Source organism: Scophthalmus maximus, chromosome 12, assembly GCF_022379125.1.
Source record: "Scophthalmus maximus strain ysfricsl-2021 chromosome 12, ASM2237912v1, whole genome shotgun sequence".
NCBI lineage: Eukaryota > Metazoa > Chordata > Actinopteri > Pleuronectiformes > Scophthalmidae > Scophthalmus > Scophthalmus maximus.
The window spans coordinates 10,893,386-10,917,285 of record NC_061526.1 but is presented as its reverse complement, the minus strand read 5'-3'; the positions used below and the strand labels follow the sequence as shown (position 1 = coordinate 10,917,285).

The following is a 23,900-nucleotide window of genomic DNA, read 5'->3' as shown; positions in this document are numbered from 1 at the left end:
ATTGTTCATAACATCAGCTCGGGGTCCGTGTACGTGCTCTGGGATCTATTCCTTATCAAATTTCCGATAACTAAATATAGCGATAACACTCCTGAGGGTGGCGTTAATGACACTAATGGCTGCAACAGCGATCACCGTAGCACCTATAATAACAGTAAAGAAATGTCCTCAGGGGTGTTTCAACATTTATGCAGCAGTTACCACCGCATGTGTTCTGAATGAAAAGTTTTTTTTCTTTCAAAACAGTGTGCGTGGCAACCATCGGTATTGTGAACACGTCTTCAGCCAATTACATTACTCGGGTGAACCTACAGCACTTGTTGATGAAATATGGTAATGCCTCACACTGATTCTAAACATTTTATTTACCATTTCAGCGTTTCACAGCTGCTGTAAGACTTTACTTTAATACTGCCTGTATTAAAAAAGTTTTCCTTTTTTTTTTGTTTTGAACCATGTGCTGTTTTTCTTTTTCTAATCATATATTCACTCAGATTCTGACTTAATCTCCAAGAAAGCTTGAGAAAGACATCTTTGCCTCACCTATAGTCAGGGGAGTTTGACTGGTGAATTTGCAATACACCAATAATTTCATTAACAAAGACTGAATCGATTTAAAAAAAACATGGTTCAGATTAAATAAATCACAAGTAAAAGCTCAAGCAATTGTTGTCTTAGAAAACTCACTAATGGAAATCCTGTCCATGCCCACATGAATCCACTGCGCCTGTCAGAAGTATTTACACTGTACAAAGCAAGTGCACTAATATGGGTGTGCTATTTGCAAGATGGATGATGCGGTATATTAAGAATTAATTGCTGAAATTGTAATTAAATATAACAATTTGTATTATATTAAAAGTATAAATTAAAGCAGATGAAAGAGTCTGGATTTGTGGGTGTGTGGGTAGTCTTGCCACAACCTGGCTTGTGTTTGAGGCAGTTTGGATTTCATGGACTATGTAACCGGAAGACGTGATTCAAATGATGTCTTATCTGCAGTGGAAGAAGGCTTCAGCTTTCCGAGAAACAATCTGGTTAATTTAAATGGCGAGTAGAAATCTTTAAGGTGACATATTATGCTCATCTTCAGGTTCATACTTTTAATTTGTGTTACAACTAAACAAAGGTTTACATGCTCTAATGTTCAAAAAAGGTATCAGTGTTCTCATACTGTCCATTCCTGCAGCTCCTCTTTTCACCCTTTGTCTAAAACACCTGAATTTCTTTTTGCCCCACCTCTTGATAAACCCCAGCCTGCTCTGATTGGCCGGCTTGTCCAGTCTGTTGTGATTGGTCAACTTATTTCAAAATGTGTAGGAACTGTCACGCCCCTTCACCAGAAAATGGAGATTCTTAGATTGCAGGCAGGGTTACCACAAAAGAGTCTAACTGTGACATCACAGTGGGAGAGAAATCTGAACCAGTTGTTCAGAGCCAGGCTGTAGGGTTTAGCCATCTCACAAAAAAACGACAGGGTGGTCTTTTTTCAAAGTTTGTGGGCCAGCAGGCACCACAGATACACACATTTATGTGCAAAAGCACTGAAATAGTGATTTTTGCATAATATGTCACCTTTAAATGCTATGCGTTAAGGTGCACTAATCAATATTTTATATATAAATTGAAAATGGTTGGAACAACTCTGTAGTTCCACTCAGCTCTGTGGAGCCTTTAAGTCTCTTTCTGTGCAATGATTTGGTTTTGCAGTGTCACAACTTCCCTGTATTGGCTCAGTGTCCCGGTCCTCATTTGCCTTGTTTTCAAGTTGCAACGGGCTGCTCATTTTTAGTAAAGAAGCTCTGACAAGCCCACTCTGTGCTCTCTGCCCAGCAGCCAATAGTTAACGTCAAGCTTCTGAACATAGTACCGGATATACCAGCAAAAGAGCCTGATATTTATGTCAGGAGCTGGTTGAGGAGTCCCAAACGGAGCTAAAAGGAGGATGCTACTGTTGCTCGATGTCTGTACGCAACTGCTTTCTAAAAAATTGCCATATCAATTGAAAGAGAAAGATATGTCATGTTTTTACAGCTTGTTCCACTGCTACCTTAAAAAAAACAGTTTTCTTTTTGGCACACACAGAACCGACAGCTAGCGGACTGTGAGGAAATCTTCACTGATTTTTATTTTAGAATCGCATGACTTTGTAGGACAACAACTGAGTCAAGCAGAATGCTATAGACGAAATGCCAATAGAGGTTAGAAATTTAAAATATGATTTGAATTGAATATAATTTGGTTCCTTAACCAACCAGTCCTTTTTGTCACTAGTGAATCAAACTACCGTTCGCAGTAAAGGCTGAATCTCCATACAGTATTCACAGGTGGATGTCACATTAATTTAGATTCTTTATGATTGGTACACAGATGCACACAACGCAATATATGTTTATGAACTATTTATTGAGACAGACAGACAGACTGAAAGAAAATTGTATAAGCTGCATTTTGTTTTCATTCTGGTCACATCTCACAGTTGAGACAAAGCAAAGTTTCCGACCGGAGTTCCCAGGCTTTACTTAAGAGGATTTCTGCACACAGCAAAGAAGAGGCTGCTGTGAATCAACACTTCTAATGGCTATATCCATTACTGTGTACCAGCAGAAATATCTCTCATTTGTCATTTGATGGCTTGATGAATGCATCAGACAATTTCCTATTGCTAGATGTGAGGCTCATCAATAAAACAGCAGTGTTGTATATCCCACATGTATTGAAATATCATACAGACTGCTGCATTGCATTGTGATAAACAAATTCCAAGAACAGATGACAGATTTCTTGGGAGTTGGCACATTTGCCATGTGATAATTTCAATTCAAACATCTCTCTTCCTGCCTGGAAAGTTTCGGAAGACTCAACATCGCAGTGATTTACATCTATGTCCTCTTGTGATGTAAAATGTTTGAACGAAATGAAAGTACATAGTTGTTGATGGGATCAATGCTTTACAGTAGGTCTGTGTAATGAAATTTCTTTTCCCAGAGAATCGATGATCTCTATTCCCCTGGCAGACTGTGTAATTACAAAACCCTCATTAGATTATGAAACTATACAGCATATGGTGTGAGGAGGAGATTCCTTTGATGTGCTCTTGTAATGACTGCAGCAAAAAAAGAGAGAGAGCGAGAGCCTTGCCTGCCTTTGCTTAATTTAAGTCTCTTGAAAGAAATCAAAGCTTTGAAAGCGTGTTCTGTTTTCAACTCCCCCCTCCTCCGGACCCTCCGCCCCAACTCCTCCGACACCAACCTGAGAGTCTGGCATTGACCCTGGAAATGCGTTCTGACACGCCAAGGCCAGTGGTGTCACAAACTTTTGATTCACGGTGGATGTTAATCATTCAGCCACAGGATGCCTTCGGTAGAGACGACTTATGTTGGTGTTTGAGGGAAGCGCTCCCTCCCTCCCGCCACAGAACATGTGAGAGACGCTTTAGGCAACGGTCGCCTAGTGTTCCCGCTGCAACACATGTCACACACTGGATGTCTGGAAAAGAATAGCGGGGTGGGAAACACAGTCATTCGGTGTAACTATGGATGACAGGCAGAGATGAGCAGTGTCTACAACAAGCGTCGAGGGTGCGTTCCGAAATGAAAAACCAAGTCCTTTAAAAAAAAAAAAACTGAGGAGACAGAGGAGAAATGATAGAATCTGAAAAAGAGGATATTACTCCTGTCTGTCAAGCGTCTGCAGCTGAAAATAACCCTTGATTACACCATCACCTCTGTTGTGATTTCATGTAATTTCCCAAAAGAGAAGGTTGTTGTTGTTTTTTTGTGTTGTTTTTTTAAAGAGCAGTGTCAGCATTGCAACAACAACAAAACAGAAAAAGGCCGGGGAAATCCTCAACAGTAATCTGGCTTCACCGCTTCCTAAACTGTGGGTTGAGATCTAGATTGACTCACAAGCTTGTTGCTGGTGGGTCCCTTTATGACAAGGATATGAAATATTTTAATAAGACTCTTTCCCGGAGCAATGAAAGCTAATTTCTCACTTGGGTCCTCTGCAAAAAAATATTTAGGAATCTCCCATGTAGACTACTAGACTATTATGTGTAATATTTAGAAATGTGTAGGTGAGGATGTCTGCCAAACCAAGTACTTATCTACATTTCTGTGTGGGCACAGGACTTGAAATCAGCAGAATGGCTGTAAAGATATTCATCTCTAATCATACATCAAGATATCATACTCTCAACTTGGCTCTTAACCGAAAGAGCAGCTTAGTGTATATAATAGTATGAAAAACATTGTGATGATTAAATAATAACTGTACAGTCGGTCGCTAAGGTTACTGCTTAAATGCCAGGTGAGGGAAAAAAAGGAAAAAGCTAAATATTTTCCAGACTTGGTAATGCATTCTTGTAGCGGTTGATATTTTCTAATGTTGTCTAATGCTGAGTTCACACTAAACAGGAAATAAATGTTCATGTTGTGAGTTTGGTCGCAGGATCATTTGCATTCACTCATGCGAGTAACATGAGTAAACAGAACCCACGAATATCCACCCATTCTCATGATGCGGACACCAGTGACGTCCGGAGGATCCCAACGCTAATTGGCTTTCGCTACATTGCGTCACGAGAATCTTTTTGCTCGAGTTCAAATGTTTCAACTCTAGGGAGCAAGTGAATGATGCAAATTTCCGCGTTCCGCCATTCTCGTTGCCCAGCCGTAAGTGATGCGAAATTCCCGTCCATTTGTGTCTTAGCGTTTACTTTGTATGTAATCTCATCTTCCGCAAAATGCGCTTCGCATTTGGGGTTTAGACAAAGTTCGTCACAAAGAGTTGCGCCAAAATTCTGGGCCCTTTACATAAACAGTCTCTGTGGGCCAATGTATTTAGCCATTTTTAAATTTATGTTATGACACTAATTACTTAGAAAACACGAAAAATACTGTGATTCCAGGCTTTCCTTGGGCCCTGGGTAGTCTGCCCCCCCCCGTTCTACGCCCGTGGTTGCATCTTTCAGTTTTACAGTGACCCTTGATCTTGTTGATGTAAAATATACATCATAGCAGCTTTAAGTGAACAATCTAACTTGGATGTTTGCTGCATGTGAAAGAACCTGCTGTTTTTTTTCCTTTTTTAGAAAACTGTTGACAAAATGCAGCGACTGCATTTCTGTGATGAAACATCGACTCGTAATCCTGGAACTGTTTCAGGAGGAGTTGGTTGCACCAATTACCCTCGAAGGAGAAGCAGGGGAAAAAAAAAAGTCCTCATCCACAGGATTGTTTCATTTTTTAAAGAGAAACAGATACTGGACTCTGGATGGGTCAAAGTAATAACAGATGGTGGAAGGTAAGGGGAAAAAAAACCTCCATCACTGACACAATTTAACAAACTACAAAGCATTTCAAAATAAATTGACCATTCCACCTGCTGTTTGAAATTAAAATGCTTCACTTCTCACAACCGTGTGATGTCACCCACTGTGACGACAGGAGTCGAGACAAGCTTTTTTTTGGACGTGCTGAAGACCAACTTTAGCTGCTGATTTGACAACTCCAGCATCCCCCTCTGAGGTGGCGCGTTTGTCGAGAGCCCTTGATGTTACTGGGGAGTTTGAAATGATGGCACATCAGCAGATTGAACTTCACTGAATTCAAATTGAGGCATCAAACGCCCCAAATATTTTTACCGCAGCTGTCTGGTTCTGAAAGTTGGATGGATGAGTTCTCTCATTAGCGAAGTGGCTGCACCATTTTTATATATGTAATAGAATTTACATTACAATAACTACTAACTAATTTTGCTGACGCTTTTTACCTGCGAGGCAGGTACTATAGCATTAAGGGCCTTGCCTAAGGGCCCACACTGGGGTCACCTGGAATCGAATCCCGACCCTCTGTACCAAGGTCGGCGGGGTAACCCACTAAGCTATACCAGCTGCAATTGTATTTTCATATACTGTAAGACATGTCAGGTGTGACCTGCCCTTTGGTACAGGCATAGCTACATCTATATGCAACAGCCGGACAGTATTCTATCAAGGCTTTCATATTCAGGCTTTGATGACACTGTTTCATGTTCATCGTTGGTATTGATGGTGAAATGAGTTTCCAATATTTTCTCCATCATCATATTAGAAATCTTTTTCAGTCCTGGCAACACTGCCACTGACAAGTATTTCCACAGCCACCAGCTGAATCAACACCTCTCTGACAACGTATCAACAAACTAAAACCAAAATAATAGTAGAAATTATTGCAGGGCTATTGTATCGGATTAGATTAATATACAGGTGTGCCTGATAACTTGGAGACACACTATAGATAACAGTATTCCCCCATCATTTTTTGAGATGATACAATATAGATATTGATTCATATGCAGAAAACTATTTGAAAACATATGCATTAGTATCCTGGTATTTAGTATTTTGAGCCTTGTGCTCTTTTTCATATGATATTCGGGACATGGTGTTAACATGGGACATGTTATTAAGGTGAACTGACCTGGTTTGATTTTAATAAGTCTCCAAATATCCTAATTGCCATTCGTCTGTTTAAAGACATAAATATATAAATACATTTTTTTTCCATTGGATATATAATGATTGATATTTGGCAAATCCCCTTGTATATGTTAATGTGCTTAAAAGACGTAAATTAATGAAATATGTTAAAATGGATCTTTAAGCAAATTTTTTTGAGCACGACTGTCAGCCCCACTGATATCACAGGAGCTGCTTATTAATCCTACTTCCAGCACATTTGGGGCAATCTGTACATATATTGACTGTGAGTACTTAAAACAATTAAAAAGACAAAAGATTTTGGTTACACAACCATAGTTTATTACTGATGTCATCACTTACACAGACAAAAGAAGTGTTAGTGATACCTACTTCAAGGTGATCAGCAAAATCATTCATCGAGTAAGTAGTTGAAAAAAGGTTTTGGGAACATTGTCATCAACCTGGCTGCCAGATTTTGTGTTTTCATTTACACTCTTGTCGTCTAGAATCTGAACTCAAGAGCTGTAATACAAAAACACAAAATCTGGCATAAACAACAGAGTGATTTTCAGAGGAACCATAAACCATGACTGGATCCGACTTCCTGTCTGTTAACAGCTGGTAGGTCTTAGCGGCTTAGGGGCTGTACCCAACTGTGAATTTTTTGTCAGCGGAAATCAGCTGTTCAACATGAATACTCAACAATTAATTCTCCTTAACAGGGCTATTTTTCATATAGATGCAGATAGCGACATATTAGATGAGCCAAGTTATCCCTCCTAAATGCTAACGACAGAACAGAAAAGTGTGACAATTTTTTTTTGCTGATACTAGATACCAAACGAAAGCAAGAGACTACATTGTATTAAGTCGTTCCGTCAGACTCACCCTGGGTCTGTGTTCTGTACCCGTCACAGAGTTCTTCGCCAAGCTGACAGGACATCTTGAACTCAAGAGAATGATTTTACCCCTGGTGAGCAGCACAAAAGTGAGGAGCAATGACTCTGACTCAGCTACTTCTGGAGACTGAAATGTCCTCAGAAGTACACTGCACGCAGACTGGCATAAAAACTAAAGAAAAGTGCTTAATTTGAGGGACTTCAGTCGACAGATTTACAGCACTAGTGTACTTGAGCAGTCCTTAAAGTATGTATGGTGTATTAACTAATGTGGTTGCTGTGTTTTTCTTTGAGAATCACCCTGAATATCTGCTGCCCAGCCACATTTTTTCTGCATTTCAACCTCAGAAACAACAGTTTGTCAGCAATGAAAAATCACAATTTGTTTGAAGATTTGCGATGCATTCAGCATACTGACCTGCTGTCCACCCAGGTCACCTTGTGATGCAAAATCCCCTATAAAGAACATGACACTCTACAAATTAACATTTAGGCAAAGTTCACCATTGTATTCCACTCCAAGCAGTACAATGTCAGAGCATGAATCCTGTTGTCCGGTAAGGCTAATCATATGGATTCCTTCGAATAGAAGTGTTGAATGATCAGTACTTTAAATAGGATCTACTTCTCTTGTTCATGTCCACAGAGTTCAAGAAGAAGCATTCAGAGTTTTTCCCAAATATTAATAGCAGTCCAGAAGAAAGAAAGCGTCTTTATTTACACAAAGGTCCTCTGCATTATTCTCTTGACCTCCGATGATCCGAGATCATCAGAGCGGTTGATTTACCTGTGAGAGAAGAGATTCGTGTTAAAATGAAATCAAAGCTACGACAGCATGTCAATTCCACTCTTTGGGACATTTACCTCATATGAAACACTTGACAAAAAAATCTATCTGATTCGTTTAACACACATGAAAAAGAATAAAACTAATTTAAAAAAACGTTATCGACAGAAGATCCAAGGCGTCAAAGAGTCAGATTGACATGAAAAAGATGTAAACTATAAAATCAGATGCATTTCTCAACACTGATACCTCCTTTTCATTCTGGCAGTTAACTTACGTGAGGAAAAAGACGGAACTAAAGGTGTAATTTGTTTAGGTCACTTTGAGGAAAGGAGCCATAAACATAACACTGACATCATGTTATGAATTTAACATACAGTTGTCCATTTACATATCCAACAGATACAGAGTAACATTCTTTCCTGACGAGGCGTTTGGTCACCTGACTAATGTTAGGCCAATAGTCACCCCCTTTTTTAAAAATTAAACTTAAAACTAATAAGAGAGGTGACAATCAACCAAGAAAATGCCTTTGTGGGCCATAAAACCACAACAATGCACTTATAAATTCTAATATGTTTCATGGATGTTAAGGGAGACTGTAAAATTGGATGATACGAGTGAGCCCTTTCACATATAATAATTTTATCCATTGTTAATATTAAACTATTGATTATAGTTACCTTCAGGTTAATCCTCAGTTTTCATGAAAAAACAGAAATTTAACAAATTCCAAATGATTTTAACTAAATGAAAAATGTCAAAAAGCAATTTGGTTAAACCTTGTCAAGATCTTGTTCGTATTTGACAGCAACATCATCAAATTATTAACAAGGGCCAGCAATGCGCATCTTCACACCTTCTACACAGGTCAAACTAGGTTTGACAAGGCAACAGCCGTGTGTAAAGGTCACGTTTTGCAAACCACCTGTGGGAGTATCAGCTTCAGTATCATTCCAGGACCTAATAAAAAGCTTATTTTGGCCAGAACTATCCGCTTATTGATCTATTGGTTAGAATGTTTGACTGTATTCAGGATAAAGGCTGGTGGAGTTTGGCTCTGTGCTCCACACTGAGGCTTTCTCTCTCCTAGTGTGATGCTGTCAGACACTCTGAAGACCTCCGGTCTCCTTGAGATTAAATTGCCTGTCATGAGGCTCAGTGGCTGACTGGCAGCTCCTCTGCTCCTCTAAAAGTACATTCTGGAAAAGGCTCTCGAGGAACATAACAACCTCCATAACGACGTCCGCTATCGATTCCAACTGTCTGTCAGCAGCCGTGTAGGTTTTGACGGACTGAGGGGAAGCTGGCACCGAACTTGTAAGGCTCCATTATGGATAGCAACCTTTTGATAGGTGAAAGACAGCTCCGACAGCCTGGTTAGATTAATTCACGAATGGGTCATTTGACACTGAACACTGGCGGAGCAGCAGTGCGGCTCTCAATTATGCAGAAAAGCAAAAACAATCCAAAAGCCATCAGGCCATCACTTGACAGGAAAAACCTACATAATCATATCAAGTACAGGGTAAAGAGTCTCCACGAAATCAGGTTGTCGCAGCATTGTGCTGGTCACCGAACCGCCTGCAGTGAATTCTTCCCTTTTGCGGAGTCATTTACTGTACTTTCTGAGCTGTCGCTGTGATTAATGTGGTACTAATTTGAGAATAATTCCACACTGAAATGACAATGAGCGGAGCGGCGTGTGAGAGATTGAGTGTCTTCACAGATGGATCTGCACGAGTGATCGACCGATATATCGGACAATGTTTGCGTTTTTTACGTGTATCGGCATCGGCCGATGCGCGGCTGCTATGTTGGCCGATAGTTATTTTTTGGAGGGCACCCAACTCTCCCTTCTCCTCCGGAGAGCAGGAGGGGGATTCAATGTCTCCCACCCCGCTCTGCCGCTGCCGCTCCTCCTCCGACTTCTCGCTGGCTCCAGCCGGCGCGGTCCGTCGCGGTGGACGGAGCGCCCGGTGGGTTTTTTTCTTTCTAGTTTTTCTCCAAACCCTTTGCCTCGTGGAAATTGCTGGCCGGGAAAGCCAAACCAAAAAAAACAAAAACAATGACAACTCTTAGTGGTGGATCATTCGGCTCGTGCGTCGATGAAGAACGCAGCTAGCTGCCCCCCGTCGGGCCCCACACAGATTCGGGGGCGGCTGCCGGTGGACTTTTTTAGTCTCTGCGCAGGGGATCCCGTTCGCGGGTCCCGGTGCGGTGCGGTGCGGTGGGAACTCCTGAGATGCTCCAGCGCGACGTGAGCCTTGTCTCCCTCTACCCAGGGAGGCGAGCCACGGCCTTGGCCTTGGCCATAACCCCACTTTGACTACGACCTCAGATCAGATGAGACAACCCGCTGAATTTAATTCTATTTAACTATTAAATTGAGCGAGCAAATGTAGTATCGGCTCCAAATATCGGCTCAAGAAAATCGGCAGTCCGTATCAGTCATCGGCTAAGGCTGATGAAAAAAAATCGGTAGCGGCATCGGCCCTAAAAAATCGGTATTGGTCGATCCCTAATCTGCACTGTGTCTCACTTTGAGATTGAAGGTTGTTAATGGTCTTTCAGTGACTGTCTGAAACAATGCTAAAAATACTGACAGGAAAACTAAGTCTTCCGTGGGTGTTACATCGGTTTAATTGGTGGCTGACAAGTGCTAATTTAACTGGCAAAGGATTCATTTCGATTTAGTGCCTGATGTAAGGTTGGCTGAAAGATTTAACAAAGCAGGCGCACAGGCTCGTGTTTATGCAATTCAGCTGTGTAATTGGCCCACACCGCAGTGTCCTTCTCAGCAATATGTTTTGTGTTGTAACTACTAAGTGTTGGATTTTCACAGAACGGCCATTTAAAAACTGCTCCAGGCAAATTTTAAATTTTTTGATAATCTGCCTGTAAAATCACCAAAAAAAAGGCTAATTCACCTCTTCCCAAATTAAGTTTTACTGTGAGAGCGAACGTGGGAATTATCAGCACAAATCCAAACTTTAATGACTGATGGTGAGGGAAATACATAGAAGAGAAGTTGCTCTGCATTCATGTTGCTGGTAGCATATATTTAGCAGACTACCATAAAGAGAAGGAAAGATAGAAGGAGGTAATCAGTATTTATTTGTCAGGCACACCGTTTATAATGGAGTCCAAACTTTTTTTGGTTTTTGAGTTCTGAAAGTTTGAAGGATTCACTTCCCTGGAATTCTGTGGCATGACACAACTTGACTAAGCCAAATAACTTGTTTAGCTCAACAGATCTCACGTCTCTCTTTTTTTTGGTCCCTTTCTACAATCCTTTTGATTAGTTAAACGCAATGTAATAATTTTTAGCCCCGGCGTCGCAGGGTAAAAAAGATATTTGAGTTTTGCGAATGATGAAACGTTACGAAATGAAGGACTTGGTTCAACAAGCAAATGCAATTCTTGATTCCGTTTTGACAAAAACAAATTGAACACAGGCCCAAACATCTGAAGTGAGTTCATGAAAAATGGATTTAATCTACAACAGTGAAAAGGTGAAATTTCCTTGTATTGCAGCCTCAGTTTTCTTTTATTGGTGTAGACTTTCAAAATGTCAGCTTGTGGCAGCTCCCGGTGGGGCCAGTCACTGTGGCAGAGACAGCGCTGTCCCCGGGTCAGAAACACAGACAGAAATGAATGATTTGAAAGCACAAATTTTCCCTGGGATCGTCTCATTTTTGTCTCAACCTATTCCATCAGAGTGATCTGGAAGATTAGATAAAACCTGCACCAGTCAATGCGCCACTTTCTAAGCAAAACGCAAACGTTCCTGAGCTATGTTATCTTTCCCCTCAAACTAAGATACTAAAGACGTCCTTCTGCTCAAACTGAATTGTGAGTCTGGTAGGTGCAGGATGAGCAGGAACCCAAGAAGAGGAGCACTAACAACTTTCGTGAACAGCTGTACTCTCTGCACTTACTAACATTAGATCTCTCAACCCTCTGATGTGAAGCGTCACACACTCCACGTTGTGTGCAGTCTATTTACATCACATTCAACTGTGGGATGTTTGTGTTTAACAAATCCAAAAAGACACCATTGAAAATGTTACGTCTCGCTGCCGTTTGGGGGCTGCAAATGTAGGAAAAAAAGTGAATGCAGAAGCTCAGCTTGTATGCCACACACTGCGTATCACTCGGAGATTTGCGTAAAAAAGCATATTCCCCGCTGTGCCCCGGGCTTTGTAGTAGCCAACATTGCTTACAGTTTGAATTTGCAGGGTGTTTCCAGTCTGTTTGAATGAATTTTTGATACGGAGCGACAGAGGTCAGTATAGCTGGAGGTTCCAGGTTTATGTTGTTCTCTTTTCCCAAAATCTCAGCAGCGTTGAAGAAAGAAACCCTGACCTGCCCTTCTGCTTCAGGCAGCCTGCAGAAAGACATGAAAACTTAAGAAACTTGTTTTTTCTGGCTGAGTTCAGAGGTGCACAAGAGGAATCGGCTGGGGAACGCTGCAGCTTTGAACAGGATGTTGTTGTCTCTTTGGATCGTACACCTCTACTCACACTTACCTCCATCTCTGGTGGAGGTACACTGCTGGGAAATGTTTTAATAATACCACTTGACTTGTGTGGTTTAATGAAAATTGGAAGCAACTCCATACACTAAATGATATGCAAATATTATCTGTGTACAAATTAAGTAATAGTAATGAAAAACAAATTTCTGGTAATTTCTCTATTTTTCAATTTTAAGTTAGGTTCACAATGAATGAATAAAACCAACAAATATATATTAAAAAAATAATAATAAAAACAGTTTAGTTACCTGGACTCCGCTATGGAGCATCTGTCATTACCAAAGCTGGTCTTTGTCCGCAGAAATCTTTCCAGTCATCCATGTCGCAAGACAAAAAAAAACACAAGATACCTTAAGCCTTTATACTTCAAGGTCTTACTAAGACCTGATAATTACCAAAAATCAATTTCCAGACATCATTCAACATTCATGCTTGTAACAGGCCTTGACTGCTAAAAGAAAGAAGGAATTATATATAAATCATTTTGAGGTCCCGACAAGTCCCTGAATCAATAGCCCCAGGCTCCTGGCTCCAGGCTCCCGGCTCCAGGCAGGTGTGGTGCGGGCAGTTTAAATAATTAAGTACATGGAGAGAGGCAGAACTGAAGTCCGCGGGTCGTCATAACACAGTGAAGGATATGGGCATCGTGTTACAATGTTAAAAGCATGTAATTGGAGTGAGTAATTGGCCAGTTTTGGTGCTCAAAGTGGCCTGAAAGTGCTAAGCCCATTGATTACGGGCCCCTCGGGGATCCAAGCACCGACTGCAAACATTAGCTGTTTGTAGGTAAAGGCAAGACAGATGACTGTAACAAAAGACGTGACTTTGAAGAGTTGTAGTGCTTCAGGTCAGATTCAACAGGTTTGAATACAATACCATTAGAGTGACGGGTTTGTTTCTTGAACTTACCTTGGTAGTTTTGATCTTGTTCCCCGTGGCACAGCTCCAGCCCTTCAGATCAGGAAGAACCTTGCATTCCTCCCCATCGAGGCACGGATGCATCTGGCACCACCACTTCTGCTCCACAATCGAAGCTAGCAAAGCCACATGGAGGTCAGAAATATCTTTTCTCATATTGTCTGTCACATTGTCTGACATTGTATGCCGGCGTTCATTTTATGAAATAATGACGCGTATTGCAATAGTTTTCAACGAATAAAAACGAAATGATAATGTGACTGATGAACAAATGGATAACTCATCATTGTTTTGTCATCATTCTTTTACGGGCTGTGGGTGTATTGCTGGCACTATTTGTAGTCAACCATTTTTCAGGAGTGAGTGCATCAACTTTGTAATTCCTCCCTCAGACGTTCCCTACTGTTTATATCTAATATTTACGTGAGCTCATCTTTTGGTTAATGCTACCGGGCTGGCCTGCTGGCATTCTAGCTGCTGTTGCCACTTTTATCAAAAGACCAAATCAAAAATCAAAGGCCAAAATTATCTCTGCTCCATGCACCACTTTGAACTTTTATGTTATTTCTATAATTTGTCTTCAACATCTCCATGATCTTGTGAGCTTGAAGTGAGGCATCTCCTCAAACACACGTAGTGGTTTTATAAGTGCCATCACGACAAGTTGTGTTAAACACATCCATGTGTTCCAGGATGGAAGGGTGTACAACAGTGTAGGTGACAACAACCATGTGAGGGGAAAACCTCCAGCTACAGTGAGAACACCTCCTCAGTCGCGTCCATAAAAGAGAGCATTACGCTTCTGCTACTCCATTGTACAAGACATCATTTAAATGTGGGATATTACAGAGGTCATTATCTACATTCCACACACCCCTCCAACACCATTAGAGCCCTTCCTAATGAAGAGAACGGTTATTATAATCCACACATTACACCGGAGCTTCACTGGAGTAAATTGCACAGAATGGATACTTTATGATATGAGCGAATCAATTTGTATCACACAGCTATGTTTATAGCAGCAGCGTGGTGTAAAAACTGCATCAGGTCAACTGCAAGCAGATGGTGGTTGTGGAACGGCAGCTATTAAAAAGCCACAAAAGTTTCTAGAGAAATGAAATGGGAGTATTGATGACCAAACATACATTCAGTGCTACATTTCACTTAACAGTTAATGACGCTTTAGAAACATGAAGGCTGAAAACGTCTGGTACGTCCGAGCTGAGCTGTTATCTGTTTTGTAATCATATAAACCTTGAAAAAATCAAGGCATTCATCTTTTAATCAAACATTAAAACGCGTTGATTACATTCATGTGTTAGTATTGACGATCACAGTATGAACATGAGGGCGGAGTGTCTTTGGAATATGGACGAAGCATATCGTTCTGGCAGGAGTGTAACATTATCTGGCTGAGAAAAAAGTACAGCAGATTGTAATTCAGCCGTTAAAGGAGCACTCCTGCAATTTCACATGCCAGTTTAGTCATCAACGAGAGCTTTATTTGCCATACTGAAGGCGGATTATTTTGTTATGCTGATACAAATAGTTTCAAGTTTCAAAAAATCTAATGATTTATTTATTATATCACACAAAAGATGTGTGTTTCTTTTTGTGCGTCGCACAGTGGGTGGTATAGTTGGTGCTTTGTTAAACAACAGCAAACAGAGTTCATTGCAATAGTGTGAAGATTGAGCACCAGTGGAGCAATGCAGCTATAAGCACATTTACTGAAATGCTTATTTAACCATCGTGGTACTTGTACAGTTTTGTGCTTGAGAACTAGAACTATTTTATGTATGTATTTTACACTTCAACTACACTAAAAGGAAGTGGGAAATAGTACTTATTGCTCCACCATGTTTAACAATTATCTTTTAGATTGCACACATTCAAAACTCTGATCAGTTAAAAGAGTATGCTTTCTTTTTACAGATTTAACTAAGTAACCATATGTAAAGTAAATCCAAATAAGCTCCACCTCAACAGGCTCGAACAATAAAATGCTACTTACGAATTAATGCATCAGAAAAAATGAATCAAATTATATTTGTCTAATACTCACCAAGAGGACTTTTACAGTGCGTAAGAAGAATTTATTCAAAGAAATTGAATTTTCAGCGCTGCCAAAAACTGGAAATGGAATCAGCGTTGCACCACCATAAGGTGTCCCCTGTTGGTTGCTCAGTTGGTCTCGGTTTGCAACTCTACTACCAGATGCCACCAGAAAATTACACACTGGGGCTTAAATAACTTTCAACTTTTTAATATTTGCATTGCATTTTGATCATAACACTGTAAACAAATTGAAATACTGTTTTTAACGCAGAACCTGAATCTTTCATCCACCACTGTTGAGTGCACAAGTGCGCTGCAGTCATCAATCCATCCACTGGACTTTACCCGTGAACTACTGCAGCTACAGTCCAGATGGATTTAATGCTGCTCCAGTGTTGAGTGCAGGAGGAGAATGGGACAAGTTAGCTGGAAAGCACTACTCTATCTATAGGAAAACAGAGGCTTGGCTGACAAACAGTTTTTCCCCTCATGATGAAGTAGCTATGAGATGTGATCTGCAGTTTCCCTGCGCTAGAACTGGGAGCATAACAAGTGAGTTGAGAGCCCTTGAAGTTTTCTTAACATGTATCACAAAGTTTTGCCTCATCCGCATCAACGTAAATGTGCATCTGAAAAAGTCACCATAAGTTTAATTTTAGTAAAATTGGCAGATATTTTCTGGCGTCATTTCTCTGAATTATACATTCAAATCTATTCAAAGTCGCTCTGATGTCTGGAGGTTCACCTATCCTCATGTAAAGGAGGACGTTGTCTCTCACAAAGTTGAGGCAAAGGTAAATCCCTGGGTTGGAGAAGAAAGAATAATTAAAAGGTTAAGTGCTGATCATCTTTTTTCTGAGATCACCCGTGGAGCTTTCAACGGAGGCCAATGGCTCACAGCTCTAATTTGCAGGAAATGTCAATAGTAAAATGTAAAGGAATAGGTCAAACATGATGGTGTCCGGAGTTCAGCCAGAATCATGTGCTGCTCAGACCAAAGTGAAGCAGCCACTTCGGCCACGTAGGGAGTCAGACCCATTAGTATGCTATGAGACTTCTGTGGACAGCTTCACGTTCATTCATAGGCCATTAAAAAAATTATTTTCAGCTTGGCCTACTCCCCTTTTGAAAGCATGTATACCTAGAGCTTCTTGTTCTATGACCGAGAGTGTGTGAATGTAAATAATTGGACTATGCAGACGCTAGTGACTGGACGTTCTTCTTCGCTTGAATTTTTTGATTGCGTATCCAGCACCTCGCAGAGCCTTTAAGCCTGGTGAGCGGAGAACATTGTAATCCTTTTGACATTCAAAAGACCAAACAATTTATTGAGAAAATAATTAAAAGCACACACATGGAGTTTTGAAGTAAATTTATATATATATTTAAATTCATCAATTTTAATTTGAAATGCCATCATGATAAGCAGTTATACCTGTCTCTTCCTCATATTGCATACAAAGATCTTTGTATCTATAATACCAATAATAAAATCTTGTCTTCCAGTAACGATTTGTAATGTGAAATCCAAACTAAAATAAGTAATTATTTTATTTATGTAACTGTATCTTTTCCATGCAGTTATAATCTGATTAAACAACAAACTGTGCTCTTATTATGGGTTATATCTCCTGACAGCACGTCTTAGAAATATGACTTAAGTGGGTGTGCTGGAAGACTTATATGATGATCTCAGCAAAACTAATGCTCAAGATTTGTGGAAAGGAGTCTCAGGAAGAAAAAGAGGAAAGCCCATGAAATATTCAGCTGCTGGAACGTACCATCTACACACGATGGAGCGGCCCTGGTGGTGCCGGCCACCTGACCGGGAAAGCAGGAGCACTTCACAGTTTGCGACCGCTCCTCGATTTTGTTCTTGTTGCAGCAGCGATGCAGCGCCACCACCTCGCAGGTGCCTGTTCGGACCTGGTGCGCTGCTGGAGAAATGACAGGGAAAATGGAACGATCATCAGTGATGCAGCAGTTATTGGCTTCATCTCCCCACCCACTCTACTGGCCTTGGATTGAGTCCCATAAGAATTCCTCCCTTGGGTCTCTATCGCCTGCTTCGCTCTACCCCTCTCATCTGTCGCAATAATGAGGAAAATTACCAGGGAAACCAGACTACCCAGGGTTCCTTTCATCAGTGGGTTCAACTTTTCTGTCTTTTTGTGCATTTATTCTTTTTAAAGTATCATTTGTACGAGTGGCTTAACATTTTCTAGGCTGAACACTGGTCTTCGTTGTATTTAAATATGGGTATTTTCATGTTAGAAATAAAAGGGGGTATTTAATTCCAGTGATTTGATTTTCTGCTTCCATAAAGTTGGGGGACACAAAATAGACCGATTTAAAAGGGGAAGGTTCAATTAGAAGCAGCACAGGCAGAGATATCCTGACATTTAGTCTCTAGTGTGAATCAAGCTCAAAAGATGCCGGATCCTACCTTTCCCACAATGCATCCAATCTATTTTTGTTCAACCCTGACTGGTTAAAAAACATCTTCAATAGTCTGAGTCGAGCTTGAACAAGATTGCAACCTACGATTCCCATAATGCCTTGCCCTGACTCATCCTTGGCTGGTGCACCTGTAAAAGCAAACATTTCATGGTAAAAGTAATGTATTCCACATGTTTGTGAGACTTCAGGGTTACACACAATGCGTTGTGATAAAATAACATTGAATGTAAATATAACTTTCATTGAGATGACCTTGATGACGTCATCAGGGTCATAGTCCCTCTAAGACCTTAATGGGATAATGGGGGATTAGTGTCATCAAGGACATTATTTTTGTCCTTATCACTGTAAAAATGAAGTAGTTGGAATAGATACCCTTCCAAATCTTCCACAACGAGCCAAAGCTCTAAAATAAAATTCTGATATGTGAAGGTGAAAGTGCAGCGCTGCAGTATTTGGAAGTGATTTCCAGATCACGCTCCAATGTCTGAATTATTTAGAGCCTGAGCTGCATTCTCTCTTAATTGCATGTGACATTTTCACGAGTTGTCCTTCTGCAGAGATACTCGCTGCCGCCGAGGTAAACAATACAGTTGAAATGACTGTGAAAAGGCTCCGTCCTGGAGCAGCTCAGCTAAACCCAGTCAATTATACAGTGGGTGGCAACGGTTTCCAGCTGCTAAAACAAGCAACTGCCGAGACTAACAGTAAGAGAATGGGTAACTCTGCTGAGACAGAATAATAAATCTGACCATCAGCTGTTACTCTGGGTCTCACCTGTGTTGGTTTTGAGAGGAGATTCTGCGAGCAATTTTAATCCAATACACTTTTTGTTAAATTCAGCTGATATTTCCTCACGGTTGACTAGCTGATGGTCCTGTGTGCAGGGAAAAGCCCTGGCTCTGTAAATTGAAAACCCCCCAAAATTTCTGCGGACCGCACAACACCTTAAGAGATGTGTTATATTATACTATAATGCTACATTTCATGGGTGTTAGCCCTGTGGTCAGCGCATAGAGAAATTCTATTTTGACTATATGCTCAACAGTTGAGGGCATGTTTGCTCCAACAGTCCCGCCACCCCCTGCCCGTCCTCATACATCAAATATAATGCTGTAGTCGCCCAAAAGGCCTAGCCAAAACAAAGGATAGGTATGAAAGACAAACATGTGTCAAGCTGAGCTGCTTCATATGTTTTGCAAGAGAAGTGCTGCCAGTATCTCTATAAAGGACGTGCCTCACACTGAGAGGCAGCGGCGTTTGTGACTGGATTCGGAGTTCTACTTGCCGAGTCAGCTTCCCCTGCCAGCAGACACAGAGAAATGCATTTCACTCAGGAAGCAGTGCGTCCTGCAAACCCACAGTCTGGCTTTAATCACGCTGCGCTGCCACTGTGACACAGAGGATCCCCTCGGTTCTCGACAGGCTGCTGCGGCGGCGGCGGCTCTGTTTTCCACATCAGAGTATTTCAAAGTTTTATAAGACAAGTATGATGCCATGGAATTTGAATTACAGGATGCAGGGATGTCCTGGTGGCCTAGTGGTTAAGAGGCATGTCATTTACAGTAACTGTAAACACCCCTGGTTTGGTTCTAGCCAAGGACCCTTGTCACATGTAGTACTTTTCTTTCTATCCAAATGTTTCTGTCACTATCAAAAGGCGGAAAATTACATGAAGGTCATGTAACAAAAAAGTGTGCGGGGCATTTACCATACTTTTAATTCAAATTAACAGGCCGGCAGCCAAGTGTCTTTTCACATTAAAACTAAGACCTTCACTGGGTATATCCATGTAACCAGGACCAACACCAAATGTAGTTTTAATTCTCTAATCCAAACACTAACACTAATAATACCACAGTTCTGTTTTGACTTGAGTGTAAAGTTAAAGAGTAAAAAGGAAAAGGGGGAATTGCAATTCAATGCGCCCAGTTATAAACCACATCCCTTAGACACTCTTACGTCTTTGCTTAAATGATCAGATTTCATATGTGAGTAGACGGGTTCCTTGCGTTGGCACTAATCCCAAGAATCTCCTCAACACAGGTTTGTCAGAGTGGAAAGGTCTGTTGGCTCTGTTTGGGCTACGTTCCTCAACGGATTGTGTTTGAAAAGTCGCACACACTGTTTGCATCAGACATGTTAGCTTTCGAAACCCATATCCAGTGAGTCAATCTTCAATCGTCTTTCCAACAAAAGACACTATTGTACTGCATCATAACATAGTCAATAATACGATCTTGTAAAGATTAAAGATTTGATGTGAAATCTGGCAGCATTCTGAGAATGGATGAGGGACATCTTGGACTCTTCTCTTTCATAAATGATCCTCCTCCACTTGCTCTACAGCAGTCTTACTACCTCCGTCTGTGATTTTTTAGTTTGTTGTTCGCAAGATTAATCAAAAAGTGTAAGACAGTGGCAAGGGTGGCTCAGTGGATAGAGCAGGCACACATACTTCGACGGAGAGGTCCAGGGTTCAAATCCGACCTTTCCGACAGAATTAAAGGTGGAAAAAGACCAAAAAAGTCATCTTAAAAAAAAAATTAAAAAAGGTTTAAGATAAATTTGCAGGGAAACTTTATCAACAATAGGTCTTGGCCATGGTAACATGGGATCCGATCCCAATCAGAAATTCTCTGAAGGTTATGGCAAAGAAATGGCAAAACTTGACAATTTGAGTCATAGCTTCACGAATACATAATATCTTGTAAATATGTAGGTCACATGGAGACGGGAATGCATGTTTTGGGTGAAACGGCATATACAGTAGGTGGGGGTTTGCTCAGCCTTGGCAGAGGTCTGCGCTCTCTCTCTCTCAGTCTTGAAGTTTGAAAAAAAAGGCGTTCTGTCTTTAAAACTAATTTTAAAGTCAGTTTAAAATTAGTTTTAAACAATTCAATGCGCCCAGCAGGAAACAATTGATTAAAATTAGTTTTAAACTAACTGCACAGTACACGAGTCACACAAACCATATCTGTGTTCCAAACATACTTAGCTTCAACATACTCCTGTCGAGCCCTGAGTTCGATTGTACATAAACAGCAAACTTACCGGAGCGCCTTCGTTTCCCCTTTGCCAGATGTCGGTTTGATTGCATGCAGGCTCAATTGCTTTTCCTATCCTGGGTAGCCCGGATGTTACTGTGTGAATTTTTGGATCTGAATTTGAGCAATCGAATTTGAGTGTGAATATTTGACTTGAATTTTTCGATCTGAATTTGAGCAAACCAAAAATTGTCACTTGAAATTTGAGATCTGAATTTTTTTGTATCTGAATACCAAAATAAAATAATTTCAAAGAGGTGAATTCCACACAACTAAATTCAGATACATGTTTTTCAAAATAAAACATTTCAATTTTAAGTATTCAGTGGCTGTTAAAGTTCAAAGACTTATGTCTCTTATTTGCTTCCATACACGGCGGTTGCTATGCAACACACTGTAGCGTTGCTCAGAAAGAAGGCTACGAGACGGTAGCTGGGTTTTGCAGGCAGTTTATGTTGGAACAGTTCACAGGCTACTGTGATAGTGTCCGTTTGCTAATTTTTACCAACAACAGTTACTTTGTAACCATTACCTACCGTTATCCTCAGTCAGGGAGTGATACGGACCTGTGTAAACTGATTCAACGTCATAGCCGTGATATCGTTCATTATATCACAGCTGTGAACAATCTAGATCGTTTTTGCATCGCGGACAAACCCTTTTATAAATCAATGAAAACAACCTTTTAAGTTACGGTGTAGTCCAAAGCAGCTGAGAATCACATTTTGTTTTTGCATTCTGTTTTTTTTTCCTTTTAGTAAACCCTTTGAACTAGATTTCTTTTCAGTGAGAGAGATTGGCTTTTTCCGTCTATGCAGTGCTGAAATGACTCTGCTTCAGAAGCTCGATGGGTCGGTCTCTGGAGACGCTGGAAACGGCAAACAATGCATCATTTGTATCATTCATGAGGCTGTTGTGAATGATAATGTAATCATTGCTTTGCTTCATACACGATATTGTGCGCAGCCAAAACTATCGCGTCTCCTACAGAGAAATTATTTTTTACTCTGAGCACAATCGTTTCGGCCACAGTCGCATTCAAGGAGCCAAACTCAACGATTTATTGGTTTTGCTTAACACCGGGATCCCGTGGTTTCTCTGACTGTTAGTTACTGCTTTCTCAAGGATGATCACAGGAGTTTTCCTTTCGTGGCAAGATGTTTTTGTTTTCTATGCAACACATAAGTCATTTTTTATTGCATTAGTGCAGAAAGTCTGAGGTGCAGAGCAAGCAACAATCTTTGAGGCACACTATAACACAGGATGCAATGTAAGTCAGACATCAAGGTCGTAGACGTCACTGCAACAGTTACAGGGACGCACCTCTAAAGACGCACAGCAAACTGACAAACTGAACAACAAACACTGTTGAGATCACAACTGCTTAGATCCGTGCTAAGTGGTTTCCCAATGTGGACAGTGAGATTCAAGGCTGTAATGTGTCTGCGCGGATCATGTTATACAATATAATACAATGTGAAGGTCAAATTTATAAACTCTCCGCACCCACTTGGGCGACCATCAGGCATAAAGGGTTCTGTGTTCAGAGACGTGTTGCATTATGAAAGTCGGGTGGAGACATCTCCAGTCCCTTTGACTTCTCCATGTAATGCTGTTTCTATCTATAAGCTGATTTCATTTTTCATTGAGTGTTTTGTTGGTTCAAGGTTTACTTGAAAAAAAAAAAAAGCAAAAACAGTAAGCAAAGTAAAACACTAAACGGGTTTATGAGTTGTAAGTTTAACAATTTAGAAGGTAATGACGTATAAATTAATTTATTACTCGTTGGCAGGCCCCCGCATTCTAGTGGCCTAAAATATCCATAATGTCTAATACGCAAAAAAACACCCGCCAAATATGATGATCAAATTTGATATTTTAACTGTTGCAACATAACACTCAAAACACTGGAAGCAAACTGGTGGGCGAGAAGGTGATCTGATGACGAGTGCCTCGAAGAAACACCGGACGGGAGCGTGTGCAGAGACGGGGAGGGCGGTGCATCTGACGACTGGAAACATTGCGTGACGCTAATTAGAATAAATGAGACGTCCTCACAGCTTGTGCGCCCGGCCGGCCCTGGGACTGGATCCTGTCTGACTCCTCTGTCTGCTATGCCTCCCTCCTGGTCAATAAAGGACGAGCGCAGAGGTGAACGCAATGACCACCGGCACTTTTCAATTATTGCGCTGTAAACATCCGCCGCGGCAGCAGAGGACAGACTCCTCCGTGGCAGCGTCGCTGTTTTGACAAGGGGGCGCAAAAGGGTAAACCTATGTTTCTTCATAACAGCGACAAATCAAATGACTGTACATAACTGTCAGACAGCACAGGGGTTTGATGACGCTAACATGATCCCATCTATGCCGACATAAACCAGTAATTCTAGTGGTCAGAGCTCATGCGTGTGTTAGTAAATCAATTTGTTTCCTGCTGAAAAAAACGTAATTTTTCCCTGCTGCTTCTCAGAGGCCAGGGCTTTGTATTCCTCTCCGTCTTCTTCTTGTGTTCTTCGGGAGGAAATACATTGTCACTGTTTTGGACGTGTCCCAGGTTCATTTCATCCCTTGAAAGATAACAGGTTCACTGCCACAGAAATATCACCCGGGGGAAAGTAGGGGGGTTGCGGCGGTGGCTATCGCGGACAAATCAATTGCGAGCAAGATTATTCTGATCCACCTACTGCCGAAATGATGAGGACCTTGAGCGGCGACCGCTGCCA

General features: G+C 41.0%; 1 protein-coding gene across 2 annotated transcripts in view; it reads right to left on the bottom strand.

Annotated features, from left to right (window-relative positions):
- Positions 1-6,782: 6,782 nt before the first annotated feature.
- The window catches only part of LOC118292176 (chemokine-like protein TAFA-2), a 52,801-nt gene continuing 35,683 nt past the window's right edge, over positions 6,783-23,900 (bottom strand). Inside the window, exons 3-7 of one of the 2 annotated variants that reach the window (XR_004786849.1) lie at positions 17,453-17,608; positions 13,602-13,726; positions 12,941-12,997; positions 12,379-12,542; positions 6,783-8,152 (exon numbers count right to left, since the gene is read on the bottom strand). Coding sequence is in view for 1 of the 2 variants with exons in the window: in XM_035620902.1 (XP_035476795.1) it covers positions 12,968-12,997; positions 13,602-13,726; positions 17,453-17,608 (311 nt within the window). In the remaining variant the exon portion in view is untranslated. The remainder of the gene's footprint in view (positions 8,153-12,378; positions 12,543-12,940; positions 12,998-13,601; positions 13,727-17,452; positions 17,609-23,900) is intronic. The other variant, XM_035620902.1, reaches the window with a different exon arrangement.